General features: G+C 33.7%; 1 protein-coding gene across 1 annotated transcript in view; it reads left to right on the top strand.

The window, feature by feature from the left end:
* The window catches only part of LOC134840111 (uncharacterized), a 34,937-nt gene extending 18,631 nt beyond the window's left edge, over positions 1–16,306 (top strand). The window contains exon 10 of the mRNA XM_063855804.1: positions 15,671–16,306. Coding sequence (XP_063711874.1) covers positions 15,671–16,024 — 354 coding nt within the window. The 3' untranslated portion in view covers positions 16,025–16,306. The remainder of the gene's footprint in view (positions 1–15,670) is intronic.
* Positions 16,307–21,262: the final 4,956 nt, after the last annotated feature.

Genomic DNA, 21,262 nt, shown 5'->3' with positions numbered 1-21,262 from the left:
CGAAAATTTGGATTATGTGTGATGGCTAAATTTCGAAAATTTCGTGGGACTAGGGATAGTGGATGGTTATTTGGTAGGGGTGGTAATTGTGGTGCCGTTGGCGTTATGTCTACATTGTTATGTTCTTCGTCGTATGTATTTTGTCGTGTTGCTATTTTTGTGTTATATTCTTTTATTTGTGCGTCTAAAAGAATTTTGTTTATAGATGTAGAAAAGATTCCAAAAAATCCTGCAAAGAGTATGCGTGCTACGCTTGCTTGTCTGTTTACTTGTGTGTGTATAGCACATGTGTTGTAGATTCCTTTTAAAAGTGAGAAAAGAAATCCAATAAAGTTAAACATTGCGTATAAAATAGTCAATTTTTCTAAGATGTAGTAGGGCCATCCTAGAAAATCGAGGATCTCATTTTTGAGTGTAACAAAGCTAAAAATGTTAATTGGTGATATATCTTGGGGACGGTATTTTTCACCGTTTAGATATATATAATCTTTAATGTCTTTAAAATATCCGCTATAGTCTTGCGTGTAGATATCGGCAAATCCTGCGGTTTCTGCAAGTTTGCGTAAATTTTGGTCTATTGATTGTCTTTGTATAGTGTCCATTTGTGTTAATAATTCTTGGAATTGTTGTGTTCTAATGTGATGTTGAATATCTGATTTTGAATAGATTCCTATTGATTGCAAGTCTATATTTGGGTTTCGAGCAATAGCGCGAATGCTTTCTGGTGAAAATTTTTTGAGTGATTGCATTAATGTGGGATATGGAGTGAGAAGATAATATTTATTTTCATCAGGGTTTAATTGTACTACATTGTGGCTGTTTTCTGATCCACATGGGACTGCGGTATCCCAGAAATAGGTTCTTCGTGAAAGTGTATCCACGAAATGTACTTTATTCTTATAAAAAATAGGGATTCTTTTATAACATCGTTTATCTTCAAAAACGTATAGAGGTGATACTTTTTTAGTACAAGTATAAAACCATAAGATGTTTCCTTCATAGTCTAAAAAATTTGATCTATTTCCAGATAATAAGTATCCTGTATAGGGTATTTTTAATACTGCTAGTGCAAGTGATTGTAATATTTGTGTTCGTTCTAATTCGCATAGTTGGTGTAGTGTTTCTAATTCGGAGAGTGACATTTCTTGAAAAATTCGGCTAATTGTATAATCTAGTTTCATATCTAAATGAATATCATAGTGGATATTACCGAAATATGTAGTATTCATTAGTGATAATTCTTGTAAGCGTGTGCTTCTGGTGTCATGGGGTTTTAGATGTCCACCAGGTTGTCCGTTGCTTTTTTCAAAATTAACTGGTATATAGGATGTTCCTTCGTTTGGAGGATGACCTGTGGCATATGGGTCAATTTTTACTTTTCCAGTGGTCATGTCGAATCCTTTTTCGTATTCAACTAATATTTCAGAGTATTGTGTTCTGTGAAGTGGATTCCTGTATTTACATGCAAGTTCTGTTTCCTGATATATTTGAAAACGTGTCAATTTATTTTCTATATTGTCTATGTTTCTAAAATTAGAACTTAGTTTTCGTGATGGATGGACTTGTTCATATGGAATTGATTGTATAAAATATTTTTCGTGAAATTTTATCATACGAGCGTGTATTTTTGCTACTTGAAATGTTGTACATGTATCTTCGGGGAACCAAACAATTGTTGCTTGTGTTCTCGTTGTAGGGTCGCAATAACCTTGATCATTTTTACAAGGTAATCGGATTCCTTGATAGATCATTGTATTATCTGATAAATCTCGTGTTAGTTGTATTTTTTCGAGTTGTATTTTCCAATCGAAAAACATTATTTCTTGGTATCCTTTATTTTTTGTGTCTGCTTTGCAGTTTGATGGGTCATTTATACCAATGTGTGGTATCCAATGTTTATCGTGTAAGTCATAGGTTAATCGTCCGTGTGCGCCGTTATACGGGTATTTTTCGTCTAGTTTTATATGTCCTTGGTGTCTTTCAAGTTGTGATTGATGTACAGAGTCTGAAAAAACTTGAAAATTAACTAATTTTCTTTGGGAGTTTTTATTTTGTGTGATGTTTAGTCTAAGTAATTCATTTTTACAATCGTCGGGATTGAGATGTAAAAGACGTTCTATATTACTTTGATAGAATGATTCATGGTCAAGTCGGTTTTTGTTTCCGTTCGAGACTTGTGAACAATGTACTTTCTTTTCGGAAAATGTTGCTGTGAATTTATAACCTGTAACTGTTGTTGCTCGGGCTTTTGAATAGAGTGTTGCTATTACATCTGTGGTTTCTATAGCTTGTGGTTCTGTTTCACATTGTGATACTTGATTTATTGCATATTTATGTAGTGTTTTTTGTTCATTTTCTTCACAATCGTAATGTGTTACTAATAAATCTTGTGGTCCTGTACGAGGGGAAGGGTTTATGTTTTGATTTGAGATTACTAGAAAAAGGAGTTGGAGAAAAATTAATAATTTTAGAATATACATGTGTATGATAATCCTGAGTATGGATTATAAAATGTAATGTAGCCAATTGTGTTTTTTGTATATCTGTCGTATTTGTATATTACTTCAGTAGTTATAAACGGTGGTGGTAGTGATTGAGCTGTTATGTTAGGTGGGTTTAATGGGTAGGGATGTTGGGTAATATTATTTAACTTAACTGTGATTTCAAACTTTAATTGTAAACTGTTTTGTTGGAGTATTTGAATATTGTGATCACGGATATCGTTGTGAATATCTTGGCGATATTGTAATCTATTAAGTGCCCAGTTATGAAGGCGGTTACTTTCTTGATGTTGTCCAAATAATGGTGGAGGTGCTGTAAATGTATTCCAATCTAGTCTTAAAGGAATATTTGTTGTTGATTGTTCTCGATATCTGGCGTCGAGATTATTTGGAAAATTTAAGTTAAAAGGTGGTGGTGAAATCTGGCTTATTGATGGTGTTGATGGTAGTGATAATGTTTCTGGTAGTGATGAGGATGTTGTTGTATCCGTAGAAATATCTATGGGGTCATTGACTAAATTTGGTTCACCTTGTGTAAATGAATGTGTAGTCCAATATGGGAATCGTGATGTTTGGTTTGTGGGGTTGAAAGGATTTTCACGTATTTGCTCAGATGTTGGTGTTGAACCTAAGTAATCTGATGGTAGGCTTGAGGTGCTACGTTGTGAAAGAAGCGTAGGGGTTTCTGGTAATATACCAATGGGGTTTTCTGGAGTGTTTTGTGATGGGGATTGAGGTATATCAAAATGAACTCGGGGAGTTTGAAAATTTCTGTTTCGTCGATGATGTATAATTTGTCTATTTATTTCGACTGTATTTTGGTTTTGACTAGGATTTCTTATTCTACTTAGTTCTTGTGGTAGTGTTGGGTATAGGTTATATGTTGGTTCGCTTAGAGGTGCTTGTCGTTGAACTGGTTCTAGTGGTTCTGATAAACGAGCATGTCGTTCTTCAAAAGTGTATGGATTGTCTTGAAAAGAAATTCGTGTAGATGTTTGAGGATTTTGAGTAGTTGAAGGTGGTGTTTGGTTATCTTGGGATGATGTCGGTGAAGACTGATTCTGTGACTGTTGGGTAGCAATTTTTGATGGATTTTTGAATTGTTACTTTAGTGGGAAGGTTTATGTTTATTATAATATTCTTCCAAAAAAAGAATTAGAAGGATTGTTGCTAGGGCAAATGTGAAGATTGCTTTCTTTATACATTTACATATTGTCAAAATGAGTGATGATAAAAATGTTATGAAAATTACAAACAATAAAAAAATATCGGTTCTACTGAAAATTGTTCGTATCATTTAGACAAGTTATATGACTCGTACCTGTGGATGTAATCAAGGGTTTTGGAAAGTTGGAGGAATAGTTCGAGTATAGTGTAGAAAATTAAAAAAATGTTACAAAAAATGATTAGGATTATTAGAAAAGATTCAAGTATATCAAAAAGAAATATTATAAAGGTTTCAAGTATTGTAAAAAAATGTTTAAGATTTATGAGTATTTGAGTAACTGATTGAGAGAAGAGCATTTAAGAAATGATCTTTTGGTCGAATATTTTTTGCTGTTTGAGGCGATTTTCAAGTGTGGTCGGATTATTTATTAGTTTTTTGACAAGTGGGTTGAGTTTTGTAAAAAATTGTTGGGGGCAATTTTCATGGTGATCGGGAGGTCGTCTTTTTCTTTATTTTTGTTTGTCAAATGATCCGGGGTATGGTGAGATTTTTATACTTTAGGCTAATTAAAATGTTCATTTTGTTACTTTAGGCTAAGTTAACAAATTTGCTTTGGGGGTATTTGTGGTCTGAGTTGGGGAAATATTGTTGATCTTTGGTTTATTAGATAAGGGAGGGGTACGGTATTATGGTGATATTTATTTTAGTTGTCAAGTTGGAGTGGTTTGCTTCTTTTTGACCTGGAGGTCGTAAAGTTATAGTTATAGATGTGCCTGGAGTTCTATATGATTCGTCTAATTGGTCTTAGTTTGAGTTAGAGAAAGTGACGGATTGGATGAATCCTATTGGTCTATTTTGAACTAGAATTATTATTTACTTGTCAGCATGTTATTTTGAAAAATGTAAATGAAAAATGTTTCGAAGGTTTCAAGATTGTGAAGTATAATGTTAAAATTACTTTTGAAATTCCACTTTCTTTAAAATTTTAGATTGGGGGATGAATATTTTATAGTTTTTACGTGGTTGATTTCGGAGTCTTGTTGTTTTTCTATTTTCTGATTTGTCGATTTGTTCTTGGGGTATTATTTGTTCGGTCATTTTTCTATTTTTTCTTTGTTTTGGAGATTCTTTATGGTTTTGTGTATTGTTTTTGGTGGCGGTTGGTTTTGTGTTTTGATTTTCGGTGGGGTTATCATTTTGTTCTGTGTTTTTCAGATGTGGTTCATTTTGAATGATTTTTAATCCTGTGAAAGAATATAATTGAGTTAATTCGCGGAGTGCGTATTCTTTTGGGTAATAAGGTAATAGGTTGTTTCGATGTTGAACGATTTCTTTTTTGTTTGAGTCGGTAATTTTATATGTGACATCAGTGGGTTTTGCAATTATTTGGTATGGTCCTTTTCGAAGGGGTTGTAATTTTTTAGAAATTCCTTTTTGAGTATTAAAATTAGGTATTAAATCAAATGTTCCAATTTTTAATTCGGAGGCTGGTGTAAAACGTGAATTGATTTGTTCATTAATGTTTTGTCTTTGTAATAACTTTTTTGTTATTTTTTGATAAATTTCATTGTGTTTTTTATCTCTATTTAGAATCCATTCGGTGTGTGTACCGGAGGCTAGTTTAAGAATTTGTGGGTGATGAAAATGATCTTCATCGTGTGTATGTAAAGGTAGGTTATAACAAATTGAGTCTTTATTTGGTTGACAATAACCTTGTGCGTTTTTATGAGAATTTGCTGTAAACATTATTGGTTTGCGTGGCTTTTGGTTAAAAACCATTTCGTATGGTGACATTCCTAAAGTTGTCGTTATTTGTGAATTATATGCTAAGGGAAATAATTTTACATCTGCTGACCATTCGGTATATTTTGTATCATTTCCGTTGATGATACATCTAAGATATTCTTGTAATGAACGGTTCATACCTTCGACTAAGCCGTTTGTCCAAGGTGCATGAGATGTACGTGGTTTGTGTTTAATGTTATATAAATGACATAGTGTGATAATTTCATTATTTATGAATTCTGTACCGTTGTCTGTAACTAAAATTTCTGGTAGTCCGAATTTTGCTATCCAGTGTTCATAGAGTGTTGTGTAAGCGTAATAAGCGTTACAATGTGGTACTGGGTTAAGTGCTACATAATGTGTAAATGCGTCAACAATTACCATAATGTAGGAGTTTCCTTCTGATGAGGGTGAAATTGGTCCTTTGGTATCAAATGAGATACGATGGTTAAAGTACAAACTTTGTCCTTTAAAATCTTGTTTTTGTGCTATTTGTTTTTGATTTGGGTAAGGTTAATTTAGTTGACATACTATACAATCATTGCATAGTACTTTTATCCAAATTGGTGCATTTGGGAAGTAAAAATTTTGTATAAAATTTGAATATGTTTTTTCTGATCCAGAGTGTCCTTTAATATTTTGTGTATGTGAAATATTAAAAGCTATAAGAATCATACTTAAAGGGAGACATGGAACTGTAGATTCATTCAGGTTATACTCTAAAAGGTCTGTATTTTCGTTAATTGTTGTGTTGTTAAATTTGCGAAAGTATCGGAGGAGTGTTTTGTTTCCTAGAATGGTTGAATCTGCCTTGACAGGTTTAGTTTTATATTTGTGCCATGATTTTAGTTGTCTAATTATCGGGTCAAGATTTTGATATTGTTTCAGTGTTGAAATTGTAACTGTTTCTGTTGGGGGGAGAAAAATGTTTTCAATTTCGAATTTAGATAAGGGTATTGTATCAAGTGGGTCGTGAAGGTCAAAAACTTGATTTATTGTGTATTTTGAATCATTTGTTTGTGGTCCTGATAAATTTATTTTATCAGTTAAATCTTCTTTTTCAATTAGTGGAAAATGGTCTTTCTTAGGCAGGTGTTGTTTTGTTCGTTTTTGTTGGGTGTTATTTTTTATCCATTGAGAATATGGGATTGGTTTGAAAGTTGATGTTCCAAGTAAATCAACTTCATAATGATTATTTTGACAATCTAAATAAAGTGGGAAATGTTGTAAATTATTTATTTGTGATTGTTCAATATCAGTTTTTACTGCATATTTGCATTCCAATCGGGGTGATGTTTCGTTTTCTGCAAGGTAGAATTTTATGTTTTTGGGTATTTCAACTGTTGTTTTTCGTGTAAGTAATTCAGGTGGTGTATTTCGACTTAAGGTGTCTGGTAATGCAAGATTTTTTCCTGCAGTCCAAACTATATGTAAGTTTGGAAATTTCATTAGAATTAGTTGAAATCTGTAAACTCGGTGGTTTGGGTTAGATTTTTGTGTAAAGAGAAAGATGATTGGTTTATGGTCTGTGAATAGAACTGTTGGATGTTTTGATCCAAGTATCAGAAATTCATATTCTGTCAGTGTATATATTATGGCTGTACATTCTCTCATTAGAGTTGAGAGTCGTAGCTCTGCTTGAGTGAATAATCGAGAATTTGCTGATATGAGGTTCATTTTATTTGTACCATTATGTGATTGTAATAGTGCTGCACCGATGCCAAAGTTCGAAGCATCGCACATTGCATAAAATGGTTGATTTGAATCTGGAATTGAGTTTGAAATTTGTTCAGCTAAAAGTTTCTTTATTTCTTCAAATCGTGTTTGATGTTCTGTGTTCCATTCAAAATTATTTTGTTGTCTAAGGATGTTATAAAATGGTCGTAGATATAATTGCATTTTATAAACATATTTACTTAAAAAGTTTAACATTCCAAGAAATTCTTGGATTTTCTTTTTATTTGTTGGTGGTTGAAGTTTTTGAATAGCGTCAATGCGTGATTTCAATGGAGTGATTGTTTTTCTTTCTATATTATGTCCTAAGAATTTAACTCTTGTCAAAAAGAAGTGTGATTTATCGGGGGCGGCCTTCAGATTTTCGTTCTGAAGTATTTGGTGATATTTTTCTAAAACATTGAACATCTCGTCTTTTGTTTGTGATTGCATAAAAACATCGTCTAAATAGGTGATTGCGTTTTTCTTGAGTATTAGTGGTCTAAAAATTTTGCTCATAAAAGCTGAAAATGCTGCTGGTCCTATGGATATTCCATAGAATAAGCGGTTGAATTCATATTGTTGGTTTCCGATAACAAATTGTGTTAAACGTCGTGATTGTTCATCTAGTGGCATTTGATTGTATGCACTATTCATATCGGCGGTTGTAAAGTATTTGCCGTTTATTTTTGTTAAAATAACTTGTATTGGTTCAATGGGCCAATTACATTTTGATTCATCTATAAGTGAATTGAGGTATCTAGCATCGAGAACGATTTTTAATGATTCTCCTTTAGCTAGAATGATAACGGGGTTGATAAATGTGTTCCCTTTTGGTTGTTCTTCTTTATTAACTGGTGATATAATGTTGTATTGTTCTAAAGTATCGAGTAATCTGTTCACTTTATCATGTAAGTGAATTGGTACTTTACTTGCTCTCTGTTTTTTGAAAACTGCGTCTGGTTTTAACGGGAGATGTAGTGATGAACTGATTTTTCCAACATCGAATTTTGATGTTGCATAGACTGATGAATATTTAATTAGCTGTTTGGCTAATTTTTCGAATTCGTCTTGTGTTATTTGTGAATGTTGGAAATTAAACATTGTTAAAAATTTTTGTTGGTCCTCTGTGTAGTTACTTATGTTGAATGTAGGTTTGAAATATGGAGTTTTTGTGAAATAATCCGTATTTCTGTTTTCGTTACTTATTATATTATTTATAGATAATTCTTCATTAAGAATTGTAGATTGGCAAATATCTAGTAATTGGAGTATATTATTTACGCGATAGGCTTTTTCGTGTATTGGTGATATTGTAGCGTTGGTTTCACAATATCCTAAAAGTCCTAAAGGTAATGTTACTTGGTAAGGTGTGTTGTTATAGACATGTAAGGAAATGATATCTGAATTCGAATTTTTCAAATATTTTATGGATGAGATTGTGATTTTGAAAAATTTGTGAATAGGTTTGAATTCAAAATCTGACATATAAAATTTTTGTTTGTTTAGTTCTTTATCATATTGGTGAACTTGTTTGATTGAAAAATTATAGATATTTCCTGATAGTGGTTTTAGGTGTTTTCTTTGTTGGTTAAATATCGGGTAGAATTTTGAAAAGAATGGTGGTTGTTTATTTAATCTTTGAAAGAATGTTAAGGATGTTTCTTTTGTTTTTGTATATTTATCCTTGATTAATATTTTACTATTTAGGATGTTAATTGTTGGTATATACTTCGAAATAAATGGTATTCCAATGATATTATATTTAATATCAGTGATATGGAATATTTGTTTAAATGGCTTATTTAAAATTTTGCTTTGCTCCATTGTTCTGGTGGGGAGGAGAAATAATTGGATTTTTCCGTAGTTTATCAATGTTGATCCTTGTGCTGTTGCTAACTTACTGGAGGTTTCAAGAGGTGTTAGCTTCGGGTGTAAAGTTTTTATTTCATTCCATGTGGGGATGTTTATTATGTTTGATTCTGCTCCTGAATCAATTAAAAAATCTATTTCAAGGTCTGGTGGTTGAAATTCTTTATTTCTTGGGCTTTCTAAGAGAAATGGTATTGTCCAAATTTTTTCTTTGGGTTGTTCTTTTTGTATATTTTGATAAATGTGGTTTGTATTCAAGCATTTTGTTTTGATATTTTTATTGGTTTGATTTGTAGTGTTAATCTCATTTGTTTCTTGCGTCGTTGGTGTGGAATTTATGGGTGTAGTGTAATAATTTTGAAGAAATTCTGATTGATTTTCATATATGTGTGATGAAAAAGGTTGTTCATATATGACAGATTCATAGTCATTTTCGACTTTTATCATATTGATAGAAAGAGTGTTTTCAGTATCACTTTCTGAATCTGATGATGTACAGTTTATTTGATTGAGTTGTAACGTATCAGTTACTGTGTCATCAATACCTGGAGGGTCTGATGTTGTTTCTGGATTAGATTGTACTTGATTGATTTGTCTTTGATGTTTAGGTGTACTACTTCTGTGGCGATTATTAGAATTATTATAGTTATTATTATTCCGGTGTGGTGATTGGGAATAATTTCTATAACGATTATTATAACTTGAGTGTCGATTTTGTGAATTATTTCGCGATCTGTTTTGGTAATTATTGTTTGGTCTGTTATAGTTCGATCTATTATATGAGTTATTCCTTGATTGATTGTTCGGGTAATTCTGGTTTCGGTTGTTTGAATAACTTCTATTTCGATTATAGGAGTAGTTTCTATTCCTATTGTATGATGAATTTCGTGATTGGTTGTTTGGATAGTAGTTATTTCTTGATTGGGAATTAGATCTAGAAACAAATCGTTGTGTATTTGAATTTGATCTGGAGTAGTTATTTCGACTATTTGGTCTATTGTAGTGATTTTGTGATGAATTATTCGTGTTTCTTCGTTCTGGTGATCTTCCTCTATAACTTGAGTTATATGGTGATTAATTTCTTGTATAATTTGTATTGTTCGGGAGTGGTTTTCCTGAACTGTTGTTGCTGTAGACTGTTTTGTTCGGTAGGTTTTGATCTTTTTTCATGTATTGATGGAATGATTTATTTGGTTCTTTATATTTTTGAGGTTTATTTTGTTTGTCTTGCTGTTTTTGTCTACATTCGGAAATACTATGTCCGTATCGTCGGCAATAATTACACCATTTTTTGAAAGATGGTTTGCCTTTAAAGTTTGGGTTCTTTTCGTAAATATTGAGTATTTCAGTGATTTTTTCAACGAGGTCTGTCTCTGATTCCTGTATATTATTAATATTAGTGGGAGTCGTTTCAATTCTGTTAACGTATTGTAATTTCAGATTTTCCGTTTCTTCTAGTTTCATCGTGATTTCTGCTTGTTCTAATTTTTCTACTAGTTTTCGAAAATCTAAATCGGGTTCTCGAATTGAAGAAGGATGGGATGCTCTCTTTTTTATTGCTATTTTCCTTAATTGTGGTGTTAAGGTCATCATTAAGATTTCTGTCATCTTTGTGTTTTTATAGTCATGTGTATTTAATGAATATGCTTTTCGAACTAGTGTTTCGATTCGTACTGCTATTTGCTTGATGGTTTCGTTTGGTAATCTGCGAATTTCATTACATAAAACTCTTTGTTGTTGTTTGTTTCTTTCGGAGTCAAACATTTTTGAAAATTCTTGTGTAAATCTTTTCCAGTTTGATTTTATTTCTAGAGGTAATACTGAAAACCATTTTTGGGCTGCGCCATCTAAGGTTGTTTGTATTAACGCTGTGCGTCGATGTATCCAATTTTGATGTAGTGGCGTATTAATTGGTTCAGGTCCAATATTTAAAATCAGGTTTGCTGTTACTGCATTTAAATAATCTTCTACAGAGTATTCAGGGTCTGTTCCTGTGAAAACCATTAAAGGTTTGTTTGATGTTATTGATGATCCACCCATAAGGTATGGATTCATTGTCATTTGTAATGATTCTGCTGCATTTGGCATTTGAGAAAAATTTGAAAGTTGGTTTCTTGTTATTTCATGTTGTTGGAGATAATATGGGAGTGGTATTTCATTTTGCATTTGTGATGCTTGATACGAGTGTGCAGTCATTGGATTTTGTTGTTGAATTGGTTGAAAAGATTGTGTATTAATTAGATTTTGTTGTTGAATTGGTTGTTGATGTTGTGCATCTATTTGTTGTGGAGAAAAATTTCTATGATTTGTACGTGTTCTCTGTATTCCTTGTTTACGATATTCTTGAGTATTTGGTGCAAATATATCTGGTTGTAAGAAATCATCATCTGAGGATAAATAATCCATTTGATAAGATGTCTGTTTTTTATTTTTATTTTGTTGAAAAAATGGGTAATTTTCACTGTGATCCTGTGGAGGATTTGTTTGGAAATTTATTGAATTAGGTTGGGTCATTGGGTTATCCCAATTTCGAGATCTTGTATATTGGTTAAAATTTCTTTGTGGTTGGTTATATGTTTTTGATGAATGTGTATAATTATAATTATGGTCTGCAAATTTGTTTCTAGTGAATGTTTTGCGTGTTTTTGATGGTATTGTCATGGGTCTGTATGTTTGGTAATCCATATGTGAATATTTAGGGGCAACCGAAGGTTTAACGGTTGATTGTAAGGTTACCTGTGTTTGTGAAGGATTTGTATTTCTTGGTGTTGTTAAATTTGGGCGTATTGGTGAAATACTTTGTTGTGTAGTTGTTGTGTGTACAATTTCTTCATTTATGAAGTGTGATGGTGTCTGGATATCTTGTTGAGTAAGATTCCTAGTTCCATTGAGGTTTTCATTGTGTATGACTGTAGAGTTTAAACTATTATTTTGTGTATCGGGCAAAAATGTATTATAGTTTAATGGTGTTGCATCAATGGTTAATGGTATTACTTTTACATAATCTCTAATGTAAGATATCGTACTTATTGCTTGACTTGAGATTGATTGTGGGAAGCTTATAAATGCGGGATGAGACCATTCGGGGTCCCAAACATAATCTGATTGTTCTGTGATAGCGGTATCATCGTTCGAGTTTTGGGGTCTAAAATTTTTTCTTGCTTGTGCAATTAAATCGATATTGTGTGTGAAATAATCTATGATGAACCATGCCAAAATTTTTTGTAGATCGTGTTTTGTATGTTGTGAAACGTCGTCTTTCGTGAAATTTTCTTTAATGATGTTTAAATAACTAGAGAGTAGTGTGATTTCATGTCGTACTTTCAAATGTTTAGATGTTTCTGTCGGTGAGACATTTGTTATTGGGATTTCGTTTTCTAATATCGAAATATAACTATATATTATTGCGAAAACTTCATTGGTGAATATGGAGTTTGCTCTTTGTGAGTTATGATATTGGATGCTTTTTATATATTCTGAAAAAACTTTTGAAAATTCTAAATCAAGATCGTCTGTTTGAATTGTATATTTTCTATTATTATGGTTTGGTGAGGTGAATTCTATGGAGTAGATTCCATACTGTTGTGTTATGTTGCATATATCTTTTAAGTAGTGGTCTATGATTTGTCTTTTGATTTTTACATCTGGGAACTCTGTTTTACATGGACTGATTCCGGGTTCAAATAAATTTAATAGTAAATTTTTGCAAAATATATGCTGTCCTCTATCAGTGGTTGCATCTACTATAAAAGGAAAGATTTCATCATCATCTGGGGTTTCGTCACCTGGGGTGTGCGTTGAGCTCATTTTTTCGTTCGATGACTGTTAATATGTAATTATTAATGTGTCGAATTGGTTGATTCCAATTGTATAAATGTACTGGTTTGTGTTTATACTGCTTTTTTATTCTTCTTTTTCCTCTTTTTGATGAATTTGAAGTTGTTTCTGAGTCAGAAAAATATAATTGATCGTGAAGTGGGCAATTTTTATTTATTGATTCTTTTAGTTTGTAAAGTTCGTCTAAACTGTTGGTTTCTGATTCTGAAAATGCGTTTCGATTTTTTGAAAATCTTTTTCGTGTTATTTGTCTTTGTTTCGTTATTATTTTTCTTTTTAGTGTTTGTCGTTTTGTTCGAATGTATCCAACTGTTTGTGTATGAGGTGTGATTACAAGGTCGTATTTTTTGTTATCTATTTCACAATTGTGTAAAACGATTGTTTGTTTATTTCCTAGGTTTTTAAATGACATAAGGTTTAGGATGACGGATGCAAAAGGTTGTTAAATGATTTCTATTTTCCTAAACTGTTAGTTCTTACGATTTTTTGGTTAGCTTAACCTGGGTCTATTTGTTCAGGGTTGGAGAGAAAAGTATATCGATTCCGAAGAATGATTTTTTACTTTCTCGTGGCTAGTATAAGTTAAGGTGTTAACTTACTTAATCTTACTTAGGGGTAGTGATTGTGTTCAAGGGTTGGAGAATAGTAAATCGATCCACAAGGTTCAGGTATAATTAGAACGCGAGTAGTTCGTTAGATACTATTTTAAACTTACTAAGTCTAAGATTTATCCTGGGTCTGTTAAGAGGGGGGGTCAAGTGAAGGATGAATAACCGAAGTTCTTCACTGTTTATCCTAATTTGAATGATTAGTTTTGTTTAAAAATTTCTATTAGTCTTAGGTCTTTAGAAAGGGTTGGGTAGTGAATCGACGTTTGAGGTCGTTAGACACTAATTAAGTGGGTGGGGGAGAACAAAGTTGTTCTGTTTGATCCAAGGATAAGCCTTGATGATCAAATTTGAAATTTAATTAAGTAGAAAATGATTTAAGATCCAAGGATAAGCCTTGATGATCTGGTTTTAAAATTAAGTGAACTTAAGTTTTAATAAAATTTTAAATGTGTGTAAAGGAAAGATTTAGTGTTTTGATGATATTAGTGGGTTTATGATTGCTGTTATGTTTTAGGTGATGGAGCTGGAACAACAGGATGATTTATGATTACTAACCATTTATTGTCATGCTACTAATTTTTATTTTTTATTTTTCAATAAATATTTTTCAAACATGTTTTGTATATTACTGCAGAGTTTTAGGAAAACGATCTTAGATCTTTTTATCAATCGTTATTGTATATTAATAATTTTGTTTAGCGCCTGAAATGATTTTGAAGATTAACTTCAAGGTTTTATGTTTGCAAATGAAAATCTAAATTCATTGCCAGTAGTATTCTAAATATAAAAGTTTGTTCTGGTTTTTGCTTAACTATCATATAGCTATATGGCAAGTTTCTACTTTGTCGTATGTCGTCTCTGGTTCGAGGTCTTCTTCCAATTCCGGGTAGTTCTGTTATGGTTCGGAATATTGGCTCTGATCTATTGAGTCGTAGAGACATTTCGATTAAATTATTGTCGTATAACATTTTGTAAATGTTTTTGTCTAATTTCTAATCTATTTTGTTTAATTCTAAGCTATTAAGGTCTTGTTCGAGACTTATGGTCGCACCAGATGAGTTAGGACCGAGTTGGTTAACTCATAGAGTAATTTCGGATAGGGTACACCGTCTGCTCGTCACGCTATCTTATTTTCGGCCGGATAGATTCGTGCAACTTCTTAGTCTAATACCGATCCTAATCTTACTCTTATACTATCTAGTCTCAGGTTGTTTAACTAGTCTCTGCTAGGCTCAATAGATCTAGGGTATACTGGTTTATTGCGGCTGCTGAAGTGCTCGGGAGAGTCCAACTAATTTCTAAGTTAAATTCAAATCTCTCTGGTGCTGAAATTACAAGTAACTTCAGCACTTACAAATAAGTGGGTTGTTAGTTAGATGGATCATGATTGGTTAATATTAAATACTTTAAATTGGTAAAATATCTAAATTATCCAATCATAAAATGTAGTCTAGATCAGGTTCCATATTATTAAGAAAAAAAATGATACAAAAAATCTTTTTGTGCCGTTATTTTGTCAATTATTCACCCTAAAAACTTTTTAATTAGCCTTAAAGTTCAGTCAGAACATTAACTGCCTCGCCCTGATATACGAGCAGTCTTGTTTTTTCTCTAACTAGTTGAAAAGTTTTTGTCTATTTGAATATTTAAACACGTGAAAGGACGCAAAACATACTTTTTTCTTCAAAGTGTTTGTAATGAAGATTTCTATAAAAAATTTCAGTTTTTTAACTGTTTTTTTTTCGTTTATCAAATTTGTTTCGACATAAAGGCAAAATTGATAGGCACTAAACTCAATCGGTTAATTTAGAGCTTTACTTTGTTGCGATTAGTGTTGTTCGTCTTCTATGTTTGGCTTAAAATTCATCTTTGTCCTTTATTTTTTTAAGCAGTAGTCTGCAATTAGAAATCAAAAAATTTTGTGGCTTATTGCGCCCCTCTTAATTTCGCACAATTCGACCTAACCCATTTCGCCCCAAACGTATTAAACAATTAATTAATTCCCGCTTTCTTAATTGGCGATTTGAGGGCGAACTGTATGGGGGCGTAAGGAGCTAATAATTTCATGGTGGGTAAAATTTGCCAATAATTTTTTTATGGGGGGGGGGGGGACGTTGAGGGTGAAATGTGTGAATGCCACCGGTGTTTATATTTAAGACAACGTAGAAGATGTTTATGTTCAGATCAAAGACCGGTTGGAGTCTTGGGGGTACAAAACCTGGATTGACGACAACCAGATGGGGGACAATGTGATGTTGTCGATGGCCGAGGGGGTGTTTAATTCGGACGCAGTGCTCATATGTCTCACCGACAACTACCAGAACTCATTCAACTGTCAGCGAGAAGCGAGCATGACTTTCGACGAACGGAAGCCGATGATACCTCTGAAACTAGAGGGGGATGTTGAATGGAAACCTTGGGTGAAATTACTCATTTCTGGAAAGAGATATATCGAAATGGAAAGATCGCCGTCCTTTGATGATTTCATGCAAGAGTTGAAAACTTATCTGGAACGAATGGAGGAGCTGAAAAAGTAAAACTGGAAACCTGGACCGAAAATTAAAACTATTTTATATATCGCAAAGCTGATTAACTAAAAAGTGTTTATGGCCATCAAAACAGTCGTATAAAAATGGCCGTATGCTTTCAAGGTGCTCAATACATAAAATCAGAATGGAGGTCATTTTTTAGAAGCAGCAGACCATTCAAAAATTTAATCAAAAACTAAATCAAATGTTTCATCAATGACAGATTAAAAGTATGTTATGTAGATTTAAATAGACAACAAGAATTGGCTCAAATAAACCATTTCTGGAGAATGATGTCGTTTCTATAGGAACTTAACAAGAAAATTGATGAAAATTGTAACGGTATGAGTCATCCCAAACTATCGTTAACCTGTTTTATGTAGGATCGATGAACACTTTCGGCAAAACAAGAAGTCGAATTTACCTAGCTTTCGGCAATTTAGTTGCATGCACTATGGTGAAATTAATGAGTAGTACCTACTATTAGGATTGTTTAATCAAGACGATAAGTAGAAAGGAACATAAGTGGCCGAGTCCAAAATAGTTCCAATCTTCGAGATTTAGTCCCACCCTTATGGGAGATTTAGCCAAAGTTATGAGTGGGTAACAGAAAATGATAACACCCCTCCCCATAAATGGGAACTAACGAAGCTATCTAAATGAAACTCGACATTACATATTAGAGATTAATTGACGCCGGCATGCAAAAATCCTCACCCCTCGGACCCTCCTGGCGAAAGTGATACCTGTTCCCGGAAATGCAAATCTCTTTATGAAAACTCCGTAATTAGTGGTTGGATTGGGACCAAAATTTAGTATGTTAGAGACCTAGTTGGGGGAAGCTTAAGTTCCGAACCGAAGAACCCCTGTATCCCTTTTTCCAGTGTTATAATCTAATTGATTAGTCCCCACCCGTCTTCCGAAGTCAATTCTTAGCCCCCAATTAACGCATGGAGCCAAAAATTTGAGTTAGGAAAGGAAGTTTTAAGATGTGTCATTTATTATAGTTTGAGCCAAGTTATTAGCATTTGGGAAAAACCTCCTTTAGAGCGAGAATAAATTGATTTTATAACAGCAATGGACACCAGACACTAACATCAAAGAAGGCCACGAATGAATGAAATCCCTCCAGGGACTACTTCCGGCGTTAATAGCCCTTTTAGAGAAAAAGTGATTCCTAATGGGAAAAAAAGGACTCGTAATGGGACGGATCTCTTAATGGGTTATATTAGGAAGTATAGATGGGATATGCATGGAACTTATTAGATAGGATACCCATAAAACTAAAATCCGAAATATGGAAGATTGAACCATGATCGCACCGATGTGACCTTCAAACAACTTTCCGGCGTTTTGGCCCTAAATTGCACGGTAAACCCAAAAATTCAGAAGTCAAGTAGCCTGTTCCCCAGCCATGACCCTTGGAAATATGAACTGCTCACCTTACGTGTAACTGGGAGGAAAATTACCCCTTGAGAAACATAGCAATAGATAAAAAAAATATATAGCTTTTGAGTTGCAATTTTGAAGTAGTAGATTTAATAAGAGTGATGAAACTAGGTAAACATTGTTTTGAACTTGCGTGTGGCAACTGGATTTTCAATAGCATGTAAAATAGACTGAAGATAACTATTCCAGGAGAAGACTGGCAGAAAAAGGAGTACGACATGGACTTATGTCTGCTAAATAAATAGAACCTGCATGATTTAAACATGCAATTATAAATCATAAGAATTTAGAACTGCAGACAAAAGGGTTACTCCGACATAATAGGGAAGACAAAGCAATCGTTTGCGACCTTTCGGAGTTATATTGATTTAGTCGCGCCGCTTAAGTCTTTTCTTAAGTCGCGCCGCTTTAGTCGTTTCTTAAGTCGCGCCACCGAAGTCTTTTCTTAAATCGCGCCGCTTAAGTCTTTTCTTAAGTCGCGCCGCCTAATTCTTTTCTTAATTCGCGCTGCTTAAGTCTTTTCTTAAATCGCGCCGCTTAAGTTTTTTCTTAAGTCGCGCCGCTGAAGTCTTTTCTTGATTCGCGCCGCTTAAGTCTTTTCTTGAAAAGACTTAAGCGGCGCGGCACGACTTAAGAAAAGACTCATGCGGCGTGACTTAAGAAAAGACTTAAGCCGCGCGACTTAAGAAAAGACTTAAGCGGCGCGACTTAAAAAAAAAGACTTGAGCGGCGCGACTTAAGAAAATACTTAAGCGGCGCGACTTAAGAAAAAACTTAAGCGGCGCGACTTAAGAAAAGACTGACGGCGCGACTTAAGAAAAAATTTAAGCGGCCCGACTTAAGAAAAAACTGACGGCGCGATTTAAGAAAACACTTAAGCGGCGCGACTTAAGATAGGACCGACCGCGTGACTTAAGAAAATACTTTTGGTATTTTGCTCAATCGCGCATGTCAAGAGATGAAAAAAAATTGATGAGAAAATCTTACAAGAGGTCACAAATGAGGGTAAAACATTTTTTTTTACATCAGTCTTTTCTTAAGTCGCGCCGCTTTAGTCGTTTCTTAAGTCGCGCCACCGAAGACTTTCTTAAATCGCGCCGCTTAAGTCTTTTCTTAAGTCGCGCCGCCTAATTCTTTTCTTAATTCGCGCTGCTTAAGTCTTTTCTTAAATCGCGCCGCTTAAGTTTTTTCTTAAGTCGCGCCGCTGAAGTCTTTTCTTGATTCGCGCCGCTTAAGTCTTTTCTTGAAAAGACTTAAGCGGCGCGGCACGACTTAAGAAAAGACTCATGCGGCGTGACTTAAGAAAAGACTTAAGCCGCGCGACTTAAGAAAAGACTTAAGCGGCGCGACTTAAGAAAAAACTTAAGCGGCGCGACTTAAGAAAAGACTGACGGCGCGACTTAAGTCACAATTTAAGCGGCCCGACTTAAGAAAAAACTGACGGCGCGATTTAAGAAAAGACTTAAGCGGCGCGACTTAAGATAAGACCGACCGCGTGACTTAAGAAAATACTTTTGGTATTTTGCTCAATCGCGCATGTCAAGAGATGAAAAAAAATTGATGAGAAAATCTTACAAGAGGTCACAAATGAGGGTAAAACATTTTTTTTACATCTGTAAATAAAGTAAACCCATATTTCTAATTTTTTTTCCACCGAAATCCAAATCTAGAAATCTGTGTCAGCTCTGCTATTTTTGTCTTTTTGAACTCGAAGTAGCTTTCAAACTATAAACAGGTTAGAAGGTTGACGAATTTTTGTAAGTTTTAAGCTCAGATTTCTTACAGCCCGATGCTTTTTTTGTGACCACTTGCAAAGTTTTCGTTTCTTCATCAATTTTTGAATATGATGTGTCACATCAGAAAAATACAAATTAATTCGAATAATTCAAATATATCATCAAGTTTCTTTAAAAAGAAGAAGAAGTCGTGGACTATAAGTTAGATAAAAAAAGGTTTACGGCTGAGATTGAGAGGCGGGGAGGAGAATTTGGTCAGTGGCGGAATAACAGGCGGGTATCAACGAGAAAACTGCAATTGGATCAATAACAGCACGCTTCATCAGTTTCAGTTAAGGATAGCCAACTCATCTTTTCTGTTGAAGTTATCAAAACAAAACCGCCTGAAAATCGAACGTTCGTTGTATGAAAGTGAGTCCTTTTTGCCAATTTAAACGCTTCATTGCCTATGAAAATATTCAGAAATATTATTTAAAAAAAATGAAAAACGTTTAGAATTTTTTCTTTAAAAAATTGATCCATACTTGTTGTTTTTTATTCTTTTTTTGAGACAACTGTTGTCAATTATGCCTAATTAACTTATTTTCTACGCTTATGTACACTTTTCCCATCAAACCTCCTTTGAAACGGTGCTAATTTCAAGAGGAAAGAAAATTTTTGAACCAGGCTGTGCTTGCTACAATGTGAAAATTGATTGGAGCAAAAACCATCCTCAGCCCAAAATTTATATGGCTTTTTGGCATGTGGAAACAAATATCTAGCATCCTAATTTAGTTGCCAATTGCTAGCTTAATTACAAGTTTTCTTTCCAACGATAAGATGGTTTTGTTTTTCGCTCAGTGCGATTTTGTATAAAAATCAGTTGTAGGAAAAGATGAAAAAGAGTGAAATAGTATTTTTCTACAAGTTTTTTCCACTTTTGACGATTTAAGAAAGTATGTGCTCGACATATTTTCCACTTTTGACGATTTAAGAAAGTATTTTCCACTTTTGACGATTTAAGTGCTCGACATATTTTCCACTTTTGACGATTTAAGAAAGTTTTTTACACTTTTGACGATTTAAGAACTTTAAGAGTCTTGGTTGTTTGCCAAAAGATTATACCCAAGCAGTATGTGGTGTGTATGTGAGAATTTTTCCGACTATTGTTTTGTATTTTTGTTCAAATTTTTTTGGGTTTTTTACTTTGGTTGCTAATCCGAATGGTTTTTCGTGCCACTTGTTCTAAGCATTTTTTGATATTTTTATCAACCGTTCCTTGTACTCCCTTATATCTTACATTAAGTTTGTTTTTTGCTAGTTCTATAGATTTTGTATATGCACCTGTTTCTGGCTGTGGCGATGAGTGTTTGTTTTCGAGTGTCCCCGGTATTGGTTCATGCGAAACTTTTTGTTGTGTCTCTTTCTTGCTAATTTGTACTTCGTCCTCTGACCATCTTTCGAGGTCATGCATGATTTCTGCTGGTAGCGGCGGCTTTTCAAGGTTCTTTCGATCTAAACATGCATGTTTTGCATTTTCCCAGTTTAAGTTATTAGGTGAGCTATTTGTGGCTATTATTGATAATGGTGTGTTTGGTTTTCTACCCATATGTGCTTCAAAAGGAGAAATTTTTTTGACATCGTGCGCTGTAATTCTCAGCGTTTTGATTATTTCTGCGACATCCGAAGCTAATTTATATGGTGAATTTCTTTGATCTATTCTCATTACCGCTAATCTACGTTTAATTGTTTGGATCATCCGTTCAACAACCCCAATAGCTCTATGATCATCTACGGGCGCAAAAAGTAATTTTATATTGTTTGACCTGCAGAAAATTTGAAATTTTTTCGCTCGGAATGTTTGAGCTTGGTAACATCTTAATCTACGCGGTACCCTGTTATTAGAAATAAATCGTTGCATGAATTTGATTGCAATATCTGCTGTTGTGTTTGAAACAACTTTTGCTGTCGGGAACTTTGACCATTTATCTATTGCCACTAGAATGTATGCATCTCTATTTAGTTCGTCCGGTAGGGGCCCCGCAAAATCTAATTGTACTTCCGCATTAGGTTCGACCACCGG

Source organism: Symsagittifera roscoffensis, chromosome 2 (genome assembly GCF_963678635.1).
Source record: "Symsagittifera roscoffensis chromosome 2, txSymRosc1.1, whole genome shotgun sequence".
NCBI lineage: Eukaryota > Metazoa > Xenacoelomorpha > Acoela > Convolutidae > Symsagittifera > Symsagittifera roscoffensis.
The sequence above is the reverse complement of the archived record's forward strand: the minus strand, read 5'-3'. Positions and strand labels throughout refer to the sequence as shown.